The 22819-nt window shown below is 35.7% G+C and overlaps 1 protein-coding gene across 11 annotated transcripts in view; it reads left to right on the top strand.

Annotated features, from left to right (window-relative positions):
• Nucleotides 1-22819, top strand: part of MKLN1 (muskelin 1) — a 339221-nt gene that overhangs the window by 248396 nt on the left and 68006 nt on the right. For all 11 annotated transcript variants that reach the window (XM_067042147.1, XM_067042144.1, XM_067042148.1 and 8 more), the window contains 2 exons: nucleotides 6622-6699; nucleotides 10727-10792. In XM_067042147.1, the coding sequence (XP_066898248.1) occupies nucleotides 6622-6699; nucleotides 10727-10792 (144 nt within the window). The remainder of the gene's footprint in view (nucleotides 1-6621; nucleotides 6700-10726; nucleotides 10793-22819) is intronic.

Here is a 22819-nt window from a genome sequence, read left to right as displayed (position 1 = left end):
TGCTGTACAGCAAAGTGCATCAGCTATACATATACATATATCCCCTCTTTTTTGGATTTCCTTCCCATTTAGGTCATGCCTTTGTGCTTTTGTTTATGTTGTATTCCCTTCCCTGATTTCTTTTCCTTTTTATCACCATTCACTTATAACTCATTCTTCAAGGCTAGCTCTTTCAAGCTAGTTTTTAAAAATTATTCCTGCACCTCAGTTGCTCCTCCTTCTCTTAATTCCTGTTTGCCTTTGTACCATATTTCTCATTTTGTGCATAAAAAATTATTAGTTTTTTGCCAAATATAGTTCCAAATATTACTTCATTATTATAACTATTCATGTATTCAAAGGCCAATATGCCATCTACTCTAATAAACACTATATATGAATTAATTTATTTCTTGTACCTACTTTCTAGGTAAGTATTATTGTTATTTCAATTTAATAAATGTCAGTGATTAAGTAAGTTGCCTAAGACAGCATAGCTGGTAAGTGGCAGAGTTAAAATTTGAATCTATTCATCTTACCACCGTGGTTTGCCATCCAAGTAAATATTTACTGGTTCAGTTTCCCCAGTATTTATTGTTGTAATGTAAATTGTTATAATTCATGTATTTCTCTTTTCAGAATTTAATCAAACTGCTGAAATGCATAATTTTAAAAAAATCTCTTTTACCCAGCCTTTTTTTTTTTTTTTTTTTTTTTTGCGGTACGCGGGCCTCTCACTGCTGTGGCCTCTCCCGTTGTGGCACAGGCTCCGGACGCGCAGACTCAGTGGCCACGGCTCATGGGCCCAGCCGCTACATGGCATGTGGTACCTTCCCGGACGGGGACACGAACCCGTGTTGCCTGCCTTGGCAGGCGGACTCTCAACCACTGCGCCACCAGGGAAACCCCATTATTATTCTTGAACTATAAAAACTTTTTAATGCTGTACCTGTAAGTGAAGTTTTAGTTTTTTCTTTAAAAAAAAAAATCTCAGTGTTGGTGAAAAATCAGTTTGATAAAAGTTTCGATGTAGGCAGCAGTACTGTATTCTGTGCTTTTTTTTTTTAATCTTGGATGAGGCTTGAATATATTTTTTTTCTTTAAAAAAATCATGTACTTTCACCATTAGAGAAAAGAACAGCTTGTGCCTAATTAGGACTGTATGAAACGTGTTTAGTTATTATAGTCATAATCATAGGGGAAAAGAGATGGCATTGGACTGGGAGACTTTCAGTAGTTTGAAAATTCTTAGCAACTAGGTCTTAGTGTGATTTCTCCTATGTCATATTTTCAGTTCTTTTGGATAGCTTTACTTTTGGCAGACCCTTCTGATTTTCTGCTTTAGATTTTTGTCAAAAGTAGACATATAGAAATATTAGCAACTGCCTGAGTTCTTAAAATACAGTAGTAATTTTTAAAAATAGTTCATAAATATTTAAATGCCTTATTTTTTTGCTTTTGAGACTTTTTAAACAGTGTAAGAGGTGTTTTCATATTTTTGTAGATGAGAATGTCATTGTTTCAATAGAAAGCTCAGTTTTTTTGCTGAATCATACAGAATACATGCAAGTAAGCATACCAAACAAAAGGTGACCTTTCAAGAATTAGAAATATAGGGAACATGGGGCAATTATTTTGGCTGCAGAGGTGTCAGCTCTTCATTTGTTTTTAGGTCTTGAAAGAGAGTTCTTTAACATTAAAACAAGGAACTGAAAGCAATGTATTTTGAAAAAATCTTTACCCTGCTTTAATGTTTGTAGCGTTTTTATTGATCACCTCAAGGATTTCAAGCTTATGACTATTTGATTTTGAAAAATTTAATTCTATTAAAAAATAAAGTTACTTTAGCACTTGAAATGACTGTTCACCAAGAAAACATTATATTAATAAACATTATATTACTACTTTTCTGTTTGAGAGCGTGAAAGAAGATTCCTAACCATGTTATTTCATTGAAAATAGCTACTAAATATAGCTTGCTCCAGATCTGATCTGGACTATTGACAACCCAGTTTCCCTGGCAAGAGGCAATAATATGTATTGTAATAGATTAAATGAGGGTAATCTTTAATTTATCATGTTTCTCTGCAAAGTACAACATAGTTCTTTAAGTCATTTTTTATTTTGATTGATTAGATGGTTTAATATTATAAAATGAAAGTATCAAGAAGTTAATTAAATAGAGTTGAATAGTGGTGTATAGAGGTGTGAGAGGGCTGGAACTTAACGTTTCTAGCTTTTGTGTCTTATGGTAAGCCAGAATTTCTCCAAAAGAGGTGTTTTGTTTTGTTTTTGTTTTTATTTTGGTTTTTGGTAGAACAGCTAGCTTCTCAAACTAGCCATTTGTTGTCTGGAACAACTTCCAGATGAGTGAATACTTAAGGTAAGACAGTGATCTAGAGTAGTGACAAACTAGTGTTCCAGAGAAGAAATGAAACATAAAAAGTAAACTTGAGCCACAGTTACCAGTAGGTCTTTATTTAAGAGGGAGATTACATTTTTTCCTTTAAATTATGATTAACTATGATATATTTCAACTATTTTAGTTTTATCCCTCTTTTATTATAATCAGTTTAATATTGCAGTAGAATGATCTGGTATGATGAGTTATATTTCCCAGTCTTCCTTTTTAATAGGTAAATTTTGCTGTCTATTGAAGTGCTATTGAGTAGGTAAATTTTGCTGTCTGTTATAGTGTGTAATCTTAGATTGTAATTTAAAAACTATTATTTGTGTGTTAGGTGTATGTGTGTGTTTATATTTATTTACATGCATTCTATGAAGAGTTGAAAAGATTTTAGACTTTGGAATTGGGCTTTATACCTTTTTGTTTAGAGTCTTTGGGCATAATATTAATTTCTCTGAACCTTGATTTTCTAATCTTTGCAATAATTAATAATGACCATTGTGTAGATTTATTTTAAGGAGTAAATGAGTTAACCTTTGTGATGTCTTGCACACAGTAAGTATGCAATAAAAGTCAACTCTTTATTCTTTGGTAAGATCTTTTTAGAGAGTTACTTCCAGATTTGATAATGCTATATTGAAATAATTTTCTTCAGGTTTTCTAGTAGTCTCCAAGGAAAAGTAAGAGATATCAAAGAGAATTGTGTGAACTTTAGACTAGTGAAGAGAAAGGGAATTTACTTGAGACAGAAGGAGGCAAAAAGTTCCCCAAGCAATTTTTTTTAATGTTTGCTTGACTGCTGTACAAGATTGGTGTGACTTGTCAGGGTGCCATATGTACTAGGAATATGCTTTATTGGAGGTAGGAGTTTTATGTACAGTTTGTTGTAATGTAAAGAACTTAGTAACATTAAGACGACTCAAAGGAAATGTCAACCATGTGGCTAGGAAAGTCCCTCCACCCCCTGCTCTTTTTTCCATTCTAAGCATTTATTATATACTGAGCATCTCTGATGTTATGCTATTAACTATCATTATTCAAGAGAAGATTCTAATATTTTAAGTTTGGATTACTTAACATTTAAATTTTGGAAGTAATTTCCTCTGCATGCTTGATCATAAATCCTTTGTGCATATTTAGCTCTCTTTGTCCTTGTTAAAACAAGCTAATGTCAGTGTACAAAACACTGATTGTAGAAACGTGAATGTGTCTAGTGACCTGTGAAGAAGAGACATTTCAGGGGTAACAAAGTATGTGAAAATGGTTTATATTGGTAATAACAATATGTTAACAAAGTTTTTCCAAAGTTTAGAAAAGAATTCCACATATCTAGTTGTTTTGTGACCTTTCTTCCGGTAATAATAGAGCTCAATGCAAAAAAATTGGGAAAACAAAAAAATACAAAGGCAAAAACCAAAACCAAAAATCACAATCATCCTAATCCTGCCAACCAGAGAAAATCACTTTTAACTTTTTGATGTATGTCAGTGTTTTTTCTTTTCATCTGTATGTGTGTGTTTACAAAATGATTTTACAAAAATTGTATAATGTTTGAGAGTTTGCTTTTTTTACTTGAAAATTCCTGACAATATTTTCATAGGACAGTTGTGTTTGATAGAAGAGAAACTGTGAAGCTCTTAATGGGTAGAGTATTTGTAAGCTTTTCAGGTTAGTTAAGAGTGGGGATATAGAAGGATTAGTTGAAGAAACAATTAGAGAATTTAATTTTACCTGCAGTGTTCAGAATGAACACTGCAGGTAAAATTAAAGATCAGGAATGGGGTCATCCATCAGATTATAACTGTTCCTGTGATTACTGCCTTAGGAGCTCTTAGAAGAGTTTCCCCCAGTGGATTGTGATTTCTTTTTCAGAATAGTCACAGAAGACTTAAGGGGAAAGAGGAGATGGAGACTTTTCTAAGATGAACATAAGGTGGGATCAGCCAGACACACAGTTCGAGTAAATATATTGGTTCTAACAGTGGTGGGACCCTAGTATGCCACAATTTGGAAGGAACCTCAGGCCCTATCCAACTCTTAAACACCAGTTTTGCAGTTGAGGAACTTGCTTGACTTATCAAAAGTTGTGTAACTAACTAGTATGGGACACTTCGGTAATATGGCAATTGGGCACTATTAAAAAGTATGACATTTATTACTTTTCTAATTGTCTCTATTTTTGCTTTGTATTTTTCATGTCTTTAGTTTTCTTATCTCCCTCAGTTTTCTACTCATCTCCATATACTCCCATCTTTACTTTTTTTTCCCTCTCCTCTTCAGTTAGCCACTATGTGGAATTAATATTTTAAAATCATTGTTTATATTGATTAAGTTTATCTTCTCTGTTTAAGGTTTTTTTAAAGGATCATTTAACTTTTATGTGCCTTTCACAAAATGGAATAAAATTTAATTACTGTGTTTTACTTCTATATAATACTAAATTTATGATTAACATTATCATCATATCATTACTATTAATAGGAGCCCCACAACATTTTATCTGAAAAAAGAAAAGATTTCCAGCTCTTGTAATGGGAAACCAGTATTGGCCAGAGTAGGCTGGATGGGGCAAGAATTGTCAGAAAAGCCCATGGGGGAGTAGGTGATATGATAGAAACACTCTCACTAAAATAAGTTGTGAATCCACTTGTTCCCCTTACTTTAACAATTAAAACATAAATGCTAATTTGTGAGGGCTAATTTAAGAAGGAGAGAACTTTCTTTTTGCAAGAATTTTTTAAAGTCCCACGGGCAAAGAAAAAAGAAACTAGATGAGTTTATGGGATAGAGGTTTTCAGTTTAAGCCATCTGGAAAGACTTGAAAGCTGAAGGGTGTGGTTACCACTGAGTTTCATAATTACCCAGAAAAAAAATGAGATTAGGGAGGTTTTTGTAAATTACGCAGACTCTGGCAAGTATACAAGTCACAGAGAACAGACAGTTTTACTTATAAATTCTTTGGAAAAGTATTTGCTTTCAGTGACTAAATGAATCAAAAGGGAATCCTTTATTCAGATTGAAATCAGAGTCAAATGACAGAATTTATATTAAAGGTAACTCTGTAAATTATAATCTGTTTGGGTTCATGTAAAAGAAAACCCTAGTTTATAAAGTATGGAAATGTTATTTTATCATATAACAAGAAGTCCAGAGATAAGGTAAATTTCATGGTTAGTCAATTCAGTGATCCAGTTTCTTCATCTCTCTCTGCCCTGTCATCATTATAGAGTTGATTTCATTATCAGACCTCTACAAATGGGCTATAGCAGGGATGTACATTTGTATACAGATTCTGAACATTTCCACAGGAACAAAAGTACATTCTTCTTCTCTGTAGAGTCATTTAAAAGTAAGGAAACATTTCCTTGAAGGCCCCCCCACCCCCCTCCAGAGATCCTCATGTTTCATTAGCCAGAATTGGGTTTCATACCATTCTTAAACTAATCTTTGTTGAGGGGCACAGGATTAGGACTTGATAATAATTGGGGGTAGAAGGGATGTATGTGGGGAGTTCAGTCTCCATGACCATTGTAGTACCTAGTGTAACAGCTAGTTACTGTAGTCTAACAACTTCTCTTAATAAGGAGATTTAGAATTTATTAATGCAGTAAGTAAAGCATAGTGAAACATGAGTCCCAGCCCCACCACTCAAGAGCTGTGTGATTTGGGTTAAATTCATTAATTTCTCTAAATTTGCATTTCCACATCTGTAAAATGAAGATGATAATGCCCAATTCATAAGGCTGTTTTTAGCATTAGATAAGTAAGATAGCACAGATTCTAACATTTAGTATTCAATAAATATACTATTACTGGTACTTTTATCTCTATGTAGTTTTGTACTCAAAGAAAACTCTAAAAATGGTATTTTCACTTTAAAGGATTAGTTGTTTTTTTTCCTGAAGATACAAGGGCCTAGACCAAAGTTGTTGGAGCTCCCATTTCCTTCTCTAGCTTTTTTGCATAGTAGTACAAAAATGGGGGAAACTTAGTAAGTTTAGTATGAGCTGCCACTAAAACAATTCTTTTACATGGTTGTGTCAACTAATACTTTGCTATTTATATTTGAGGTAGCATAAAAACTGAACTGACACATATTTTATGAAAATCTGCTATTGTATTAGTGACATATTGGTAATTTTCTTTAATGTAGGCTTCTACATTTTGGTCTTTTTTGCTGTAATAAAAAGTGTAAGCTGTTAAGGTGTAATTCTCTCTTTCTTTGATATTTGCAGATGGCTTGTTCAATCAGTATATCAGTCAACAGGAATATAAGCCACGATGGAGTCAAATCATTCCCAAAAGCACCAAAGGTAAGTCTTACTTTCTAGGTTGTGGGTGCTTTTCCTTTAAGATCCCAGTTTCATGTATCTGAAGGTAGCTCAAGTTTCACTGTACCCTATTAATGAAAAGCAGGTGTTTAAAATAAGACATAGGTTCCTCAACTAGATGGCAGAGGAAGTTTATTATATTAAATTTTTCTTTTAAACCTTTTTGTTTTATTGCTATAACAGAAGGTTGGGCATTTTTTACACAGAATACCATCATAAACTGCTTTTATAGAGACACTATAAAATTATAGGCTGTTGTGTTGTAATCCCAAACGTGTCCCTGAAAAACATTAAGTTCTGCAAAATTGCTCACAAAAGCTAATAGGGCTTATGAGAGAAGTAGAAATGGGACATACCATTCTAAATCTGTGGAACTTTATAATCAGATACTAATAATAAAAACTAATGATAAAAACTAATAATATAGGCTTCCCTGGTGGCGCAGTGGTTGAGTGTCTGCCTGCCAGTGCAGGGGACACAGGTTCGAGCTCTGATCTGGGAGGATCCCGCATGCTGCGGAGCAACTGGGCCCATGAGCCACAATTACGGAGCCTGCGCGTCTAGAGCCTGTGCTCCGCAACAAGAGAGGCCGCGATAGTGAGAGGCCTGCGCACCGCGATGAAGAGTGACCCCCCGCCTTGCCGCAACTAGAACAAGCCCTCGCACAGAAACGAAGACCCAACACAGCCATAAATAAATGAATAAATAAATTTTAAAAACTAAAAATATAACCAGATACTAATAATAAAAAATAACAATTCTAATAAAAATAAATACTAGTACAGTTAAATCTTTATAGACATTTATATTGAGCATCACAGTGATTTTGGAGCTTTAAACCCTGGGGCTTATGCTTCTTTCTTTGAGCTGTAGACCCTCAAGGACATTTGCTTCCGATGAAGACTATTTTTATCAAAACTTAAAATCTGACCTAGGGTGTGGTATTCTTCATTAAACTATCTTTTCATATGGGGGAAGTTTTTGTCACTTCATCTGCACTCATTGCTTTGTCAGATGGTTAACACAGTGGAAAGAGTAGCAGTTCTTTAATGCAACTATTTGCATTAAAGGAAGGCAGTTCTGTGGATGGTCAGCTTTTTTCCTGTGGTCTTCATACATTGCTAAAGCCTTCATTTTAACTGTGAGAAAGCTTTCCTCAAGTAGTGTTAAACATTAATATACTGGAGAAAATTGCTTATGAACCTCCATAATTTCTGAGTTATTTAAGCATCATTTTCCTGCTTTATCAGTCATATATGACGTAATTTTCTTCAGAAGTGCGTGTTGTAGCAAACAGACTAGTATATTTGAAAACTAATGGATTAAATATATAAAATGCAAGCATACTGACAATCTGTTCTTTTTTTATGATCAAATATCTGTCTTCTTTATTTTTTATTTATTTATTTTAAAAATTTATTTTACTGGGCTGCCCTGGTGGCGCAGTGGTTGAGAGTCCGCCTGCCGATGCAGGGGGCACAGGTTCGTGCCCCTGTCTGGGAAGATCCCACATGCCACGGAGCGGCTGGGCCCGTGAGCCATGGCCACTGAGCCTGTGCATCCGGAGCCTGTGCTCCGCAAAGGGAGAGGCCACAACAGTGAGAGGCCCGCGTACTGCAAAAAAAAAAAAAAAAAAAAAAATTATTTTACTTATTTTTGGCTGCGTTGGGTCTTCCTTGCTGCTCACGGGCTTTCTCTAGTTGCGGCAAGTGGGGGCTCCTCTTTGTTGCAGTGCAGGGGCTTCTCATTGCGGTGGCTTCTCTCGTTGCGCAGCACGGGCTCTAGGTGCGCGGGCTTCAGTAGTTGCGGTGCATGGGCTCAGTAGTTGTGGCTTGCGGGCTCTAGAGCACAGCAGGCTCAGCAGTTGTGGCACACGGGCTTAGTTGCTCTGCGGCATGTGGGATCTTCCCAGACCAGGGCTCGAACCCGTGTCCCCCACATTGGCAGCTGGATTCTTAACCACTGCACCACCAGGGAAGTCCCTAATTTTTAAATTTATTTATTTTTTTTGGCTGCATTGGGTCTTCGTTGCTGCACGCAGGCTTTCTCTAGTTGCAGTGAGCAGGGGCTACTCTTCGTTGCAGTGCACAGGCTGCTCATTGCGGTAGCTTCTCTTATTGCAGAGCATGGGCTCTAGGCGCTCAGGCTTCAGTAGTTCCAACATGTGGGCCCTAGAGCAAGTGGGCTTCAGTAGTTGCGGTGCACGGGCTTAGTTGTTCCGTGGCATGTGGGATCTTCCCAGACCGGGGATTGAACCCGTGTCCCCTGCATTGGCAGGCAGATTCTTAACCACTGTGCCACCAGGGAAGTCCCTCTTAATCTGTTCTTGAAAGTGGTAATACTGAGTTTACTAATTGAGGGAAGAAGAAAGAAGAGGGCGAAATTTCAACAATAATGAGCTATAAATTCTAAACCTAACTATTAAAAAGGAGAAAGAATTTGCAGGAAACTTTTGAATGATTAGTGCTTGAATATGGCTTCAGAACTGACATTTCAGTCTTTTTCATAATATCCCTGTGGAATTAGTAAAAATTTGGATGTTCCCGGCACTTCCCTGGCAGTCCAGTGGTTAAGACTCTGGGCTCCCAGTGCAGGGGGCATGGGTTTCATCCCTGGCTGGGGAACTAAGGTGCCACATGCCACAGGGCGTGGCCAAAAAAATACATAAATAAAAAATAAAGGGGTGGGATAGGGAGGGTGGGAGGGAGGATGACGCAAGAGGGAAGAGATATGGAAACATATGTATAACTGATTCACTTTGTTGTAAAGGAGAAACTAACACACTATTGTAAAACAGTTATACTCAGAGGTTAAAAAAATAAATAAATAAAAATAAAAAATTAAATCAAAAAATAAATAAATAAAATAAAAAATGCCCTTTACCTAAAAAACACAATTAAACAAAAAAATTGGATGTTCCCTATTTTACATAGGAGAAAGATGATACAGGGAAAGTTGTTACCTAAAGTAATGTATTTCAATTAATGGGAGAGTTAAAAAGAAATCCTGAGGTTTTCTGGTTTACATCAAGTAAAGCATTAGAATCCTGTAACCTTTTGAACCATTGAAATTAAGTTATATCTTCATATATAAAAGATCTGATGTAAAGTAAGATAAATACAAGTTAAACAATAGTTTTCTCCTTCACAGGTTTAAATTTTTCACTGATTATTTTTAAACCTGCCTATTAAGCTTTGTGATGTAAATAAGAATCAAAGGGAAGCAAATCTTACATTTTGTCGGACAGTACTACTCAAATAAAATAGTTGGTAGATTGTGGGAGATGATTTCTGAAATATTGGCACAACATTAATACAGCGAGGGGCTTCCCTGGTGGCGCAGTGGTTGAGAGTCCGCCTGCCGATGCAGGGGACATGGGTTTGTGTCTCGGTCCGGGAAGATCCCACATGCCGCAGAACGGCTGGGCCCGTGAGCCATGGCCGCTGAGCCTGCGCGTCTGGAGCCTGTGCTCCGCGAACGGAGAGGCCACAACAGTGAGAGGCCCGCATACCGGAAAAAAAAAAAAAAAATTAATACAGTGAGGAAATTATCATTAATGTAAAACTTGATAGCATCTTAGTTTTCAGTAGCTAGTTTTATGAACTTTAAAACTGCTCATTATACTAATAAACCATGCCTGGAGTTACAGACCTGTGATGTAGTTCTGTGATTGTTTTCCATCTTCACTTTGTCACTTCACTGGTTTAGAGATTTTACGTTTTTGTGGAATATCCTGTGTCTTTGCTGATTTATGGCATTGGTCCTAAATAAGTTGAAAGTAGCTTCCAGTTGCATTAAGAGCCTGAAAGCAATTAGAAAAAAAGAGCAAGATAATTATTATAAACTTAGTTTTGTCATATTATGTCTCTTACAAGTCCTCTTATTCTTAATATTGAAAGAATAAGTGTGTGTTATTTTCACTACTCATTACAGACTTATGAATGAAGTTACTCTGGATATGCAGTTGTTCTGTGGTATTCCTTTAAAGAAAATATTGTTTCTACTTCAGGTGATGGAGAAGATAACCGACCAGGAATGAGAGGAGGCCATCAGATGGTTATTGATGTTCAAACAGGTGAGGACTACTTGGAATAGAAAGCAAATTCTTTAAAAAATTGTGCATTATTAAATATCAGGGGTACTCATAAATGTACTTCTTTCCATTCCTTACCAAGTTAAATGTCATTGGCCATAACCAAGTAGCAAAGAAAATAGGCATTATCTACAGGTATAACCTAAACTAGGCAATGGCATGTCAGGGAGGAGAGGCTCCTGCACAAATGAAATTAGATAACCTAAAAGAAATGTAATGTGCAGCCCTTTAGAGCCGTGTGTGTGTATGTGTGTGTGTGTGTGTGTGAGAGAGAGAGAGAGAGAGAGTAGTTATATATGTGTTTGATTTCCATAGTATACTGTGGAGTATTTCTGGATTTTTAGTGCATTTATATTTTAATGCCGTAATATGAGAATTGTTGCAGTAAAAGAGAATTAAGATATATTTTAGAGGGAGAGAATATAAAATTAAGTAGCCTAAGTGTTGGTAGATGTATAAATTGCTAAACACTGTCCACAAGCCTATAAATCATTTGTTTTAGTTAGTCTTCTTTGCTGTCATTTTAATTTTATTCTGCAACTTGATACTGAAAATTTTCCTTAGGTTTCTACAGCCTAGAACAGCTTAAATACCATTATATTTAGATGTTAACGCTAAAATTATAATAGGTTTCAAACTACTGTCTTGAAGGGCAACTAATACCAAGAATTTTGTATAATTTTATTTTATTATTTGGTTTTAGAAAACTTTACCACATACAATGCCAGTATCCACCCAAATAATATTTTACTTTTTCCAAGTGTAATAAAAACTCTATTCTATTATTGTATTATGCTGACAATAGTGCTTCAGGAATAAAGGTGGGTTTTTTTGTGTTTTTTTTTTTTTTTTTTTTTTATGTGGTACACGGGCCTCTCACTGCTATGGCCTCTCCCGTTGCAGAGCACAGGCTCTGGACACACAGGCCCAGCGGCCATGGCTCACGGGCCCAGCCGCTCCGCGGCATATAGGATCTTCCTGGACCGGGGCACAAACCCGTGTCCCCTGCATCGACAGGCAGACTCTCAACCACTGCGCCACCAGGGAAGCCCAGGAATAAAGTTCTTTTGACTCATTATAATTACTAAGATTATTGCAATGCAGATAATAATCATCTAGGCATTAATGTATTTTTACACGTTTTATAAGTAAAAGGAGGAATTATAATATTTAAAATTAACTGCTAAATTTGTGTAGTAACCTGTGAGTTTGTTTGGGAATATTATTAGGGTCTCTTTGGAAAAGGTTCATTTTGAGGCATAGGAATTTGCTTTCCTAATCTTGGCCCCTCTTCCCAGACCCCTTCCTTCCTACAAAAATAGGCTTGACTCAGCTGTAGAGTCTTAAGCATCTTTTTTTTTACCTGAGAGTTCAGTAAATAGGCACATGCTTATTTCTCAAAGAATCAGATCTATACAAAAATTGTTTTTTTAATCCAAAATTAAATACGGTATTAAAAAAGTTGAAAATTTGTGTTTAGATTGTCTACAGTAGCTTTTCTCCTCTTTTGAACATACAGTGGAATTTATAATGCTGTTCTTCTTTTTCTCAGTCATGATGAAAATATTAAATTCTTTTAAATTGCTAATAAAATACTAAAAAAGAGTGTTGAAAAGCTACTTCAGTTTTTTAGACAAAATGCTGTTTTCCTTAAATGCCAAAGTAATGTGGTTTACTTTAACATTTAAAGTTCCCCTTATCAGGGAGCAGAAGGAATTTTCATAGTGCTTACTGTGTTGCTTATTATGGAATATGGACTGTATAAAGTAGGTAAAATAAATGTGTAAGAGAAGAGAAAGTTTTTCTCTTTTTTTGTAATCCATGATATTTGAGAATGGAAAATGAGAAGATTCAAATGATAGGCAAATACCCTAACAGAACTTTGTGTGAGCAGAGTCATTGATGATTAAATGCTGACTTTTCAGGTCAGAGATCCTTGAAGTAAAATACTTACAGCATATAGTGATAAAGGTCCACATATTTTTCTGTAATATCTTGGTTTTATGCATTAAGGGCAGGGTTTCAGCAGACTCAAGGTCCTTATCCCCATTCCCTTTAACAAAATATTTCAAGGAGAGGAAAAGAGTTGTTTCAGTATTTACTTGGTTTGCCTTAGAAACAATAATTATAAGAAAGCAGTGACTTAAAGTAAGTCATTGTAAATAAGTAAGAATGACTTATTATAGGCATGGGATATATTCCAGATGGAATCTTTAAAGGCATAATCTCTCATAGTTTCTGAGGATTTATTATAGGTTGACAAAGGTCTACATTGAAAAACTGATCAGTATCCATACTTCTGTATGAGCACTAGTTGATAAAAATGTAATAAAAGTACTTTGAATATATTTTTAAGCAAATATTTCTACTATAGGAAATTTAGGGACTTAGCCATCAGTAGAGGGATTTTTATTTAGAGCCATTTTGTATCTGTTTCAGTGCTTTTTTTCCCACCCGTCCCCCCCACCAAACTTTCTGAATGCTGGGTCAAGCTTTATTTAGGTCCATGTGTGATGATTAAATGAGATTTTGAGCCTTTAACAGGAACCAAAAATTTGAAGTCTGGTAAAACTAAATAATCATGATAATTAATATAAAGTTGTCCATAACTCAAGTGAGCTTGATGGTCAATGTTACCATTACCACTTATAGTGTGGAAACAGTACTGTGTGAACGCTGAAGTTGAAGGGGTATAACCACATTCAGATGATCCTTTGTATGAGTAACAGGGAGTATGAGTTATAGGGATGGTGTGTAAAACATATTGGTATGGAATTCTTTATAAATATATATAAATGAACTGGTGATGCAATTAGGGTTGGGATGCAGATTGAGATAGAGGAGAAATGCAGCTTCTGAGGATTCAGGTGTCTGGAAGCAGAGAGAAATGTAAGGAAAGATGCTCGAGGACTCAACCAAGTCAGAAAAAGCTTTGAACTTTCATAAGACTCTAGAATAGTGGTTTAGGTTAAGTTTAAACAGGTGTCTGGTTGTGAGGGTGGGTAATCCAGGAATCTGCTATATCAAGAGAAAACAAAAGGAAGTTTTTAAATGCCATTCAAAAGTCTAGTAACTGCCATACCCTGGCATTCCCACTCTTTTGTTTCAGCTAACCATTGCTGTCTATATTCCTTTCTATCACCATGCTCTATCCTTTTAGTATTTCCTTGTTTTCTTAGATGAGGCTTCATGAATGGGCTTTAAGGAGCCCCATGATACTCTTGAAATGGTATGTAATATTTTTGTCTATCTTTGTGGAGTTTACTGGGAAGATTCATTATCTATATATTTTTTAAAGGGTTAAATATTTTTATTGTTTTGATATTACATGGTAAGTAAATACTGCTGGTATTCATATAAAATTTCAAATGAAATTCCTTGCTCTGTGTAAGTGGTATTCATGTTGAAATAATAGTGTTTCCAGAGTAAACTCTTGCCCACTTTTCCTCTACTCTTGTTTTTTTCCCAGATTATTTGTTGCTAGATAGAAGGTGGATGAGGAAGAGAGTAAAGGCGATAAAGTCAGAGAGGTAGTGAGGGGCAATTGTGTTGAGTTCTTTTTTAAGAACTTTAACCTTTACTCATAGTGACATGATTAAAGGAAAATATTGTTGGGTTTTGAGAAACCTTACTGACTTTGCATTTTAACAAAACAAATTGGGTGAAGGACAGAAGCAGAGCGACCTTTAAGGAGGCAGTTCCTTACCAGAGAAGTGATGATAGCATTGGCTTTTACTCGAGTGGTGAGCACAGTGTTGAGAATTGGTCAGATTTGGGATGTATTTTGAAGATGTCACATACAGCTGACAGGATTTACTGATGGATTGGATATGAGGTGTGAGTGAAACGAGTAGTGAATGACTCAAGGTTTGACCTGAATAGTTGGGAAAATAGTATAGCCATTCCCTAAGATGGGTAAAACAAGTGGATTAAATATGGTGGGTTGTTCAGCAACTTGTTTTTAGACAGGTTGAGATGCCAGTTAGACATTCAAGTATATAGATATGTCAAGTAAACGGTTAGATACTTTGTTTGGGGTTCAGGAGAAAGGTCCTGGCAGAATAATCATTTCCCTTTCTGTATTTACATAGCACTTTGTTCATACTATTATTTTTACTATAATGATTTCCAAATTGTTTTAGAGTTACTTGTGTAGGTGTTATGTATCCCATTCCTCTCTATTCAGCTTTCTCCTTTCTACCTCCCATCCCCAATATTCTTATTGACGGGGGAAAGACAAGAATCTTGCATTATTTATTTTTATGGCCACAAAGCCTGGTATGGAGTAAGTGTGTAGTAAATATTTGTTGAACTGAATCAAAATTTTAAAATCCATTTTCCTTCGAGTTGAAAGAAAAATATTTACTTGGAAACTACACTTTGATATTGCTTTAAACCTTGATGAGTGGATTGTGTCATGATGTCATTTGTTGTAATATGCTTAATATTTTTCTGAGGTGAATTTATGTTATTGGTTATACTCTAATATATTTAAATTTTCTGGTGATTCTGTTTGTTCTTTTCTAGTATATAGACTATATTTCCTTAAAGCTGTAGTTCTTATTACCTTGGGATCTAGGTAGAAAAATTAAATGTTATGTCGACTTTGCATTTTTTTAGGGTAACAATTGGTGCTTTCTGAATTTAATTTGGGTGTTAGGAGCAGAATCTGGGATATCTTTGGGATTTTTTTCTCTAGAAATTCTACTTCTATTGTAAAATTATTAATAGCATAATTTACCAATGTGGTTTCATATACTTTTATTTCATCATTTATGTACCAGAGTCTTATAACTGCTATCATCATCAGGTTGATTTTAATCATCTTCAAAGTTGTATTTCTTGTTAAGTTTCTGAAAGAACCTTTTCTAGTCCAGGCTTACTGATATAACAATTAAATATAGTGGTTGGAGATTGAGTGTGTGGGAAGTGTGTGTTGTATGTGTGTGAAGTGTGTGTGTGTGTGTGTGTGTGTGTGTGTGTGTGTGTGTGTGTGTGTGTGTGTGTGTGTGAGGTGGGGGGGGGAGATATCTGGATTTCAATCCTGACTTTACCACCGACTTTTTGTTTGATCTTGAATGAGTTATAATGACAATAAAAACAGGAATAATAAATTAAGTTGCTGTGAGAGTTAAATGAAATTATGTCCTATATGTAAGTATCGATATATATTATTTATATAATATGTATTTGTATATGCAACATATTAATCTACAAATGTATACTGATTAGTTCTGCTGAGAGAATTTGATATAAATTTAGAGATCTTTTGTGTTTGTTTTTGTTTTTCTTGACAGAAATCTCACAGTGGAAATATTTTTAAACAATTTAAAATTTTTTGAAAAGCAATTTAAAACATGAAAAGCAGTGCTGTGTTGAGAGAAAAAATATCTCACCCATAATTCCACATTCTAACTAACCAATATTATTTTGGTATAATTGTTTCATCTTTTGTATATATTGCCCCTATTGATGTTTTAGAAAGGAAAGGATAAATATACTTTTAGATTTTTAGGAAAAAATATTAAAACTCACTTTAAGAACTTTTTTATTAAGGATTAGGTTGATTTAGTAGTAGAGTGACTTTCCCCAAGTAGAATTTGAAGAAACTAGAAGTTCTGTCTTTATAAGGTTGGTGCCTAAGTAGTGAAATACAGTTTAGAGAAGCCCAGTCCTTATTTTAAATATGCAATTTGAAGGTTTCTTAAGCAAGTGCTCTTAATCTGTTGAAGTTATATACAAAATTTTCTTTGTATGTACATTCTTCTAGAAGAGAATCCATGAATTCAGGTCATCAACGAGTTAAGAACATCTTCACTAGACTAAAACTTTTTTTTTAACCTGAGGAGTAATAATATTTGTTAAATACCTACTACGTGTAGAGATTGGGATTAGCACTTTTATATGATCATACGTTTCATTTACAACTGAAAAGGTAGATACCTTCATTTTACAGAATAGGTGGTGCTGTGTCCAGGGCTGTGGAGCTGGGATTTGAACACAGGTCTGTAGGACTGTCTGGCTCCAAAGCCCATGTTTTTGCTGCTGTTACTATAGTGGTTCTTAGTTTTCTAATGCTGAAGATACAGTGAAAATCTCAGCTGTGATAGGTGAAAACAGAAAATACAGTAGATTGTGAGAGCTAAGTCCTGAGACCTCAGCAAATTTTAAATACTAATAAAGCATATCACTTCGCTTATAAAATACCATAAAGTGAAATTGAAAAACATATTTGATTCCTTTACGTCCTTATTAAAAGCTATTGCAGATATAAAGAGTGAGGAACAGTAGCTGACCTAATAATTGCTAACATTTATTGAGTGCTTCCAGTGTGCCAGGTATTTCACTACACTAAAACTTCATAGAGCTCATTTCAGCTTCTTTAAAGTGACTTGTATTTCAAAGCAATTATTGCTTCCCAATGTTTAGTTTATCTTGTTCTCTTAAATATTAAAAATTAATAGTCCCTGAATTTTCTTTTCCTTTATCAGTCTGTAGATATTTTTTTCATTTTGCTCTACAGCTCTAAGGATAGACTCACCATTTTAAAAAGTACATGGTGGGGCTTCCCTGGTGGCGCAGTGGTTGAGGGTCCGCCTGCTGATGCAGGGGACACGGGTTCGTGCCCCGGTCCGGGAGGATCCCACATGACGCGGAGCGGCTGGGCCCGTGAGCCATGGCCGCTGAGCCTGTGCTCCGCAACGGGAAGAGGCCACGGCAGTGAGAGGCCTGCATACCGCAAAGAAACAAAAAAAGAAAACAGAAACAAACAAAAAAAGTACATGGTGGCATAAATTTTACTCTGATTTTTCAGAGCTTTCTTCTATCCTAAGTGAATTCTATAATTCTTACCAGAGAAGAATGTAGTATTGTATTGAATGTAGTAGAGAAAGAATGTAGTATTTTGTCCTACTTGGGAGTGTATGTCAATTTTATTGATCATAATTCCTATACATGGCATTTCTCTACTTAGGTTATTCAACTCTGAATTGGGTTTCAACTCTGGGTAAAATAAGGCAAATAGAAAGAGAAAAAGGCATGTCTGTTTTGCTTCAGTGTGGAAGTCTGTCCAGATGAAAACTTAAAATATCCATGGTACCAGGCAATTCTTTGTTCAACTCTCACTGAATTTTAAGAACCTACGGTACCAGCCTTCTTCTCTCTCTCAAGCAGAATAGGTAGTAAGATTTAGGCAAAATCCCAGTGTTTGTTATCTATAAAAGAAGTTGCTTGTCACTTGAAAGAACCGTTCTGTGGAAATCTGAACCTCTCTGACTGTACCAATTATATGTAAAGTGCTTTCTTTTTTTTTTAATGCCACGTAATGGTTTTCCTTGATATTCTTTAAAGAAGCTATTGAAGAAAGTAGGTAAACATGGGTTTTGGGTTTTAAATACAAATATATTCATATGGCTGTATTTCTGTAGCTACGTATGACAACGAATCTTTTTCTTTCATACAGTTATCAGAAAGGAATTCTAAAATATAGCCCTAAAACAAAGTATATTGTCATAGGCAGAAAATACAACCTTTTAGCAGGGAAATTACAACCATATGTTGAATTCACCCAAAAGATCAGTCTCTAGTTTTGTAATCATAGCCTTATGTAAGAAATTTAGCTCTTGGGACTTCTCTGGTGGCACAGTGGTTAAGAATACGCCTGCCAGCGCAGGGGACACAGGTTCGAGCCCTGGTCCAGGAAGATCTCACATGCCACGGAGCTACTAAGCCCGTGTGCTACAACTACTGAGCCTGTGCTCTAGAGCCCATGAGCCACAACTCCTGAGCCTGCGTGCCACATGCCTAGAGCCCGTGCTCCGCAACAAGAGAAGCCACAGCGATGAGAAGCACATGAGCCTCAAGGAAGAGTAGACCCTGCTCAGGGCAACTAGAGAAAGCCCGTGCACAGCAGCAAAGACCCAATGCAGCCAAAAATAAATAAATAAAAAAATTTTTAAAAAGGCTACACAAAAATTCACCAATTAAAAAAAAGAAAGAAATATAGCTCTTTTTAAAAAGAGAGACAGATGAATCCAGTTGATAATCTGCTGGGTCTTGAGAGTTCAAGGGAATGGCTAAAGAAGGTAAGGTTAAAGAGCATATAAAATATCTTTCCCCTTCTAATTTATTCTTCCCTTCAAAAATTCTAATGTCAATCTAATGTCCTATTAACTACACTTTCAGAAGGATTAAACTCTTAAACTGAATGTCCTGACAGGTTTCATTTTTATTTTGAATATAAATTTGTGTTTCTTAAAAGTTTTTTTTTCTAATTTCATTTGTTTTTCTCTTGGTGTCTACATTAAACTAGGAATTAAGCTAACCTCTTTTACAAGCCTAGTAACCCTCCACCTCCCTCTTCTTTTTGACACTTGAATTTTATCTAAGTTTGGGCCCATGCTATGTCAGTGCATAGTATATGCATTCTATACTATTTCAAAGTGGAAAGATGGATTTAATTACGAAAATAGTGTGCCATCTTGTGGAGGATTATGCAATCAGCATAGTCTGATTTACCCCTAAGAATCAGAGGAGGAGGATAGATATTGCAGTTGGGCTCATAAAATAAAAAGCCTGCTTCTTTGTACAAAATGGTGTGAAGATACTGATGTGTTAACATTTCTACCTTTTTCTTAGTGTATATAAGATTTATCGATTAGTACTATTGGTAGTTAAGTAGTTGTAGGAGTTATTTAGTACTGATACGAAAAAAGACCTGTAAAAAAGACTGGTTGCATTTTAGCTTTTGTGGCCTGAGTAATAACTGATTGATTGGTGATTGATTCATTTAGTCTCTGAGAATGAAATTAGTTTGATATCTTAAACATAGGCTATTATTGGTCACTTTATTTCCGATCTTTCTGTTTCCCTGGCTCCTCCTTTTCAGTAAGTCCTATTATGCTGCAAGTTCAGATCTGACCATGTCACATCTCTGCTTAAAATCTTCTGTCGCTATTTAATACTATACTGTCTGTGGAGTCGAGTTCAAAAGCTTTATATTGGGCTCCCCTGGTGGCGCAGTGGTTGAGAATCCGCCTGCCAATGCAGGGGACATGTGTTCGATCCCTGGCCTGGGAAGATCCCACATGCTGCGGAGCAACTAAGGTCGTGTGCCACAACGATGAGCCTGTGCTCTGGAGCCCGGAGCCACAACTACTGAGCCCGCGTGCCGCAACTACTAAAGCCCGCGCGCCTAGAGCCCGTACTCCACAATGAGAGAAGCCACTGCAATGAGAAGCCTGCACACCGCAATGAAGAGTAGCCCCCACTCGCCGCAACTAGAGAAAACCTTCATGCAGCAATGAAGACCCAACACAGCCAAAACTAAATAAGTAAAATTAAAAACAAAAAACAAAAAAACCTTTATATTGTCATTTAACCCATTTCATGATGTGGCCACTACCTGTCTTTTTAACTTATCTCCACTCCACTACTTTGTTTTGTTCTTTTAAAATGAACAATGCATTTATTCATCACAGTTTTCACCACTGTGCATGCATGCATTATTTAATTCTCATGGTAGCTTTAGGAGATAGGTACTCTGTGCCATTTTAGAGCTGAGAAAACCAGTGGTTAAGGAATTTGGTATTGGTCACACAGCTGTGGTTGTAGAGCTACAGTTCCATCCAAGATCTGCCTGACTTTAGATTCTGTGTCTTTTAAAACACTTTTTGTGTGTTTTTCTGTCTCTATACCCTTGTTTTACTTTTTACTCTGCTTGAAAAGTCCTCTTCTCTTTCCTTCATTCTACCAACAAAGCCACTTTCTGATGCATAGGTCAGATACCACTGTCACCATGAAATCTTCCTGAGTCCCCTCAATCTGGTTATTCTCTTCCCTTTTTTGAACACCCGTGGTGCTTTTTTACCTTTCTTATGGCACTTAGTCTACATTGCATTATGGTGATTAATGTACTTGTTTTATATTCTTCACTAAACTGTAAGCTCCTTAGGGTAGGGATGATGTCTTCTTTACTTTTATTCTCTAAAGTGCCTTGCCAATTCAGATTAGTACTCAAAAAATGTTGAGTGATCATTTCAGTGAGTCTGGGAGAAATAGCCTCTGTAGCCTGTACTCCTTTAAGAAAAAATACAGAGAAAGGGCTGCTGCATGAGGAGGATTGTACTGCCCTAGGGATGTACACGAATTGTTATATAACCTATAAGCATGAGAGTGGATATCCAGTAAACCAAGCTACTGCCATGTTGCAAATAATAGCTTTTTCTTTTTTTATACATTTCATTCAGGTATGTCAAAAGGTCCTGTTACCATCTGATTCATTCAGTTTTACTATTAAACTTTAACTGGGACCACAAAGCATTCACGAACAAGAATGACATCTTGGATTAATTCCATTGGGATGCTTGCTCTGTGCCAGATTTTATTTTGCTCAGCTATCAATGAGGCTGTTGTGGAAATGTGGGTTTTCTTTGCTGTGAGAATTTATGCGTACAAAGAGACCTGCTTTTCAGAAAGAACATTGAGAACCCAGATCCCAAGAGGAAGGGTTATTAAAGTTAGTGAACCAGGGTAACCTTATCCAAAGGGTGCCCAGAAACACTGTAAAACAAAAGGTCAATTGCTATTGCTATTTTAGTTATAGACCCCTTCCCTCTCCAGGCTTCAGAATTTAATGGGGTTAATTGCATTTATAGTGAGGCCGTGGCAAATAATTTTTAAGTCAGATGAAAATTCTTTAATTTTTTTCCTGTAGAATTCTCAGTATCTGGGCATTACTGTGTGCCGTTTGGGAAACAGAATGTTACTTAACTAATGATAATGGATTGTTTTATACTTCTGAGAGATGGCAGTTTTTTAATAGTTTCCATTATTTCACATTTGTACAGAGCCAAAAGTGTTCTAGGTACTGGGTTAGACATGGAAACATACAATAATACTGTTTTTATTGCATCAGTGGTACTTAGTAACTACAAAGTATTTTGTGTATATATACATGTTTTAAAGGTAGAAATGCTGTTCATGCTTGACAGCCTTCAGAATGTTTTCATGTAACTTATGTCTGAAGAACTTTACCACCACACTTCGAGTTTGTAAATGAAAAAATCAAGACCCAGTCAAGTTAATTGACGTATACCTGATTACCCAGTTAGCACTAGAACTGTTCCAGTGGTCAGTTCTTATCCGGAAACATTGTTTTAATTTCCCCTAGCTTATTTCACTTAGAAAATTCACATAGAGTTTGAAATTATATGAAAATATGACAAAAACCTCTTATAAGACATCTCTATGAATGGCAAGAATTTTCTTAAGTAGTGTTACAATATTTCCAGGTGCATTTCAACCTTTCATGATGGGATGTAATTAGATGACAGTCTCCGCATATATTGGCCTAGGGCATGTCAGAGAGTAGATGGCTTTATAGTTTTCTTGTAATGTATTATATTTAACTTTAAAAAATGGTAGGCATGTATAACCAGTAGACATAAGATATTTACAAAGGGAAGAAATATTTGAAGAAAGGAAAGGCACTATTATTTTATAAAGAAAGGTAAAAATTTTCACTGGTCACGGAGCAAGAAATGTTTTATCACGTGATAAAGTCCATAGGTATAATAGACATTTCAGAATTAGAAGAAACCAAATTCTCAAGATACCTGGAATGACTTAAAAGTTGATTTCTGAGGAGTTAAATCTACCACAATATATTTGGAAAAATTTCCCCCAGTTTCCATGGGAATATCAAGGCTATGCATCACTTTATTCTTAAGATATCTAACTTTAACTCACAGCTAGTTTTAACCATTGTTTTTTGTATTGTAATAGAAAACAGTTTTAATGTGAAGTTTTTTCAGAAGTAGCTAGATAGCTTTATGTTATATTTTGCACTGTATATTCCTCTGGGATTTCTTTTTTTTCTTTTCCCTTTTCTTTTTTTTTTTTTTTTTTTTTAAACTATCTGAAGTTGCTTTGTTAAGAAGCTGGTAAATGTAAGTTTTTTGTGGCCTGACACAGAAACCCCTAAACTGGCTGTTCCCCCTGGACACTTTA

The sequence above is a fragment of the Kogia breviceps genome, chromosome 9 (genome assembly GCF_026419965.1).
Source record: "Kogia breviceps isolate mKogBre1 chromosome 9, mKogBre1 haplotype 1, whole genome shotgun sequence".
NCBI classification, from domain to species: Eukaryota; Metazoa; Chordata; class Mammalia; order Artiodactyla; family Physeteridae; genus Kogia; species Kogia breviceps.
The sequence above is the reverse complement of the archived record's forward strand: the minus strand, read 5'-3'. Positions and strand labels throughout refer to the sequence as shown.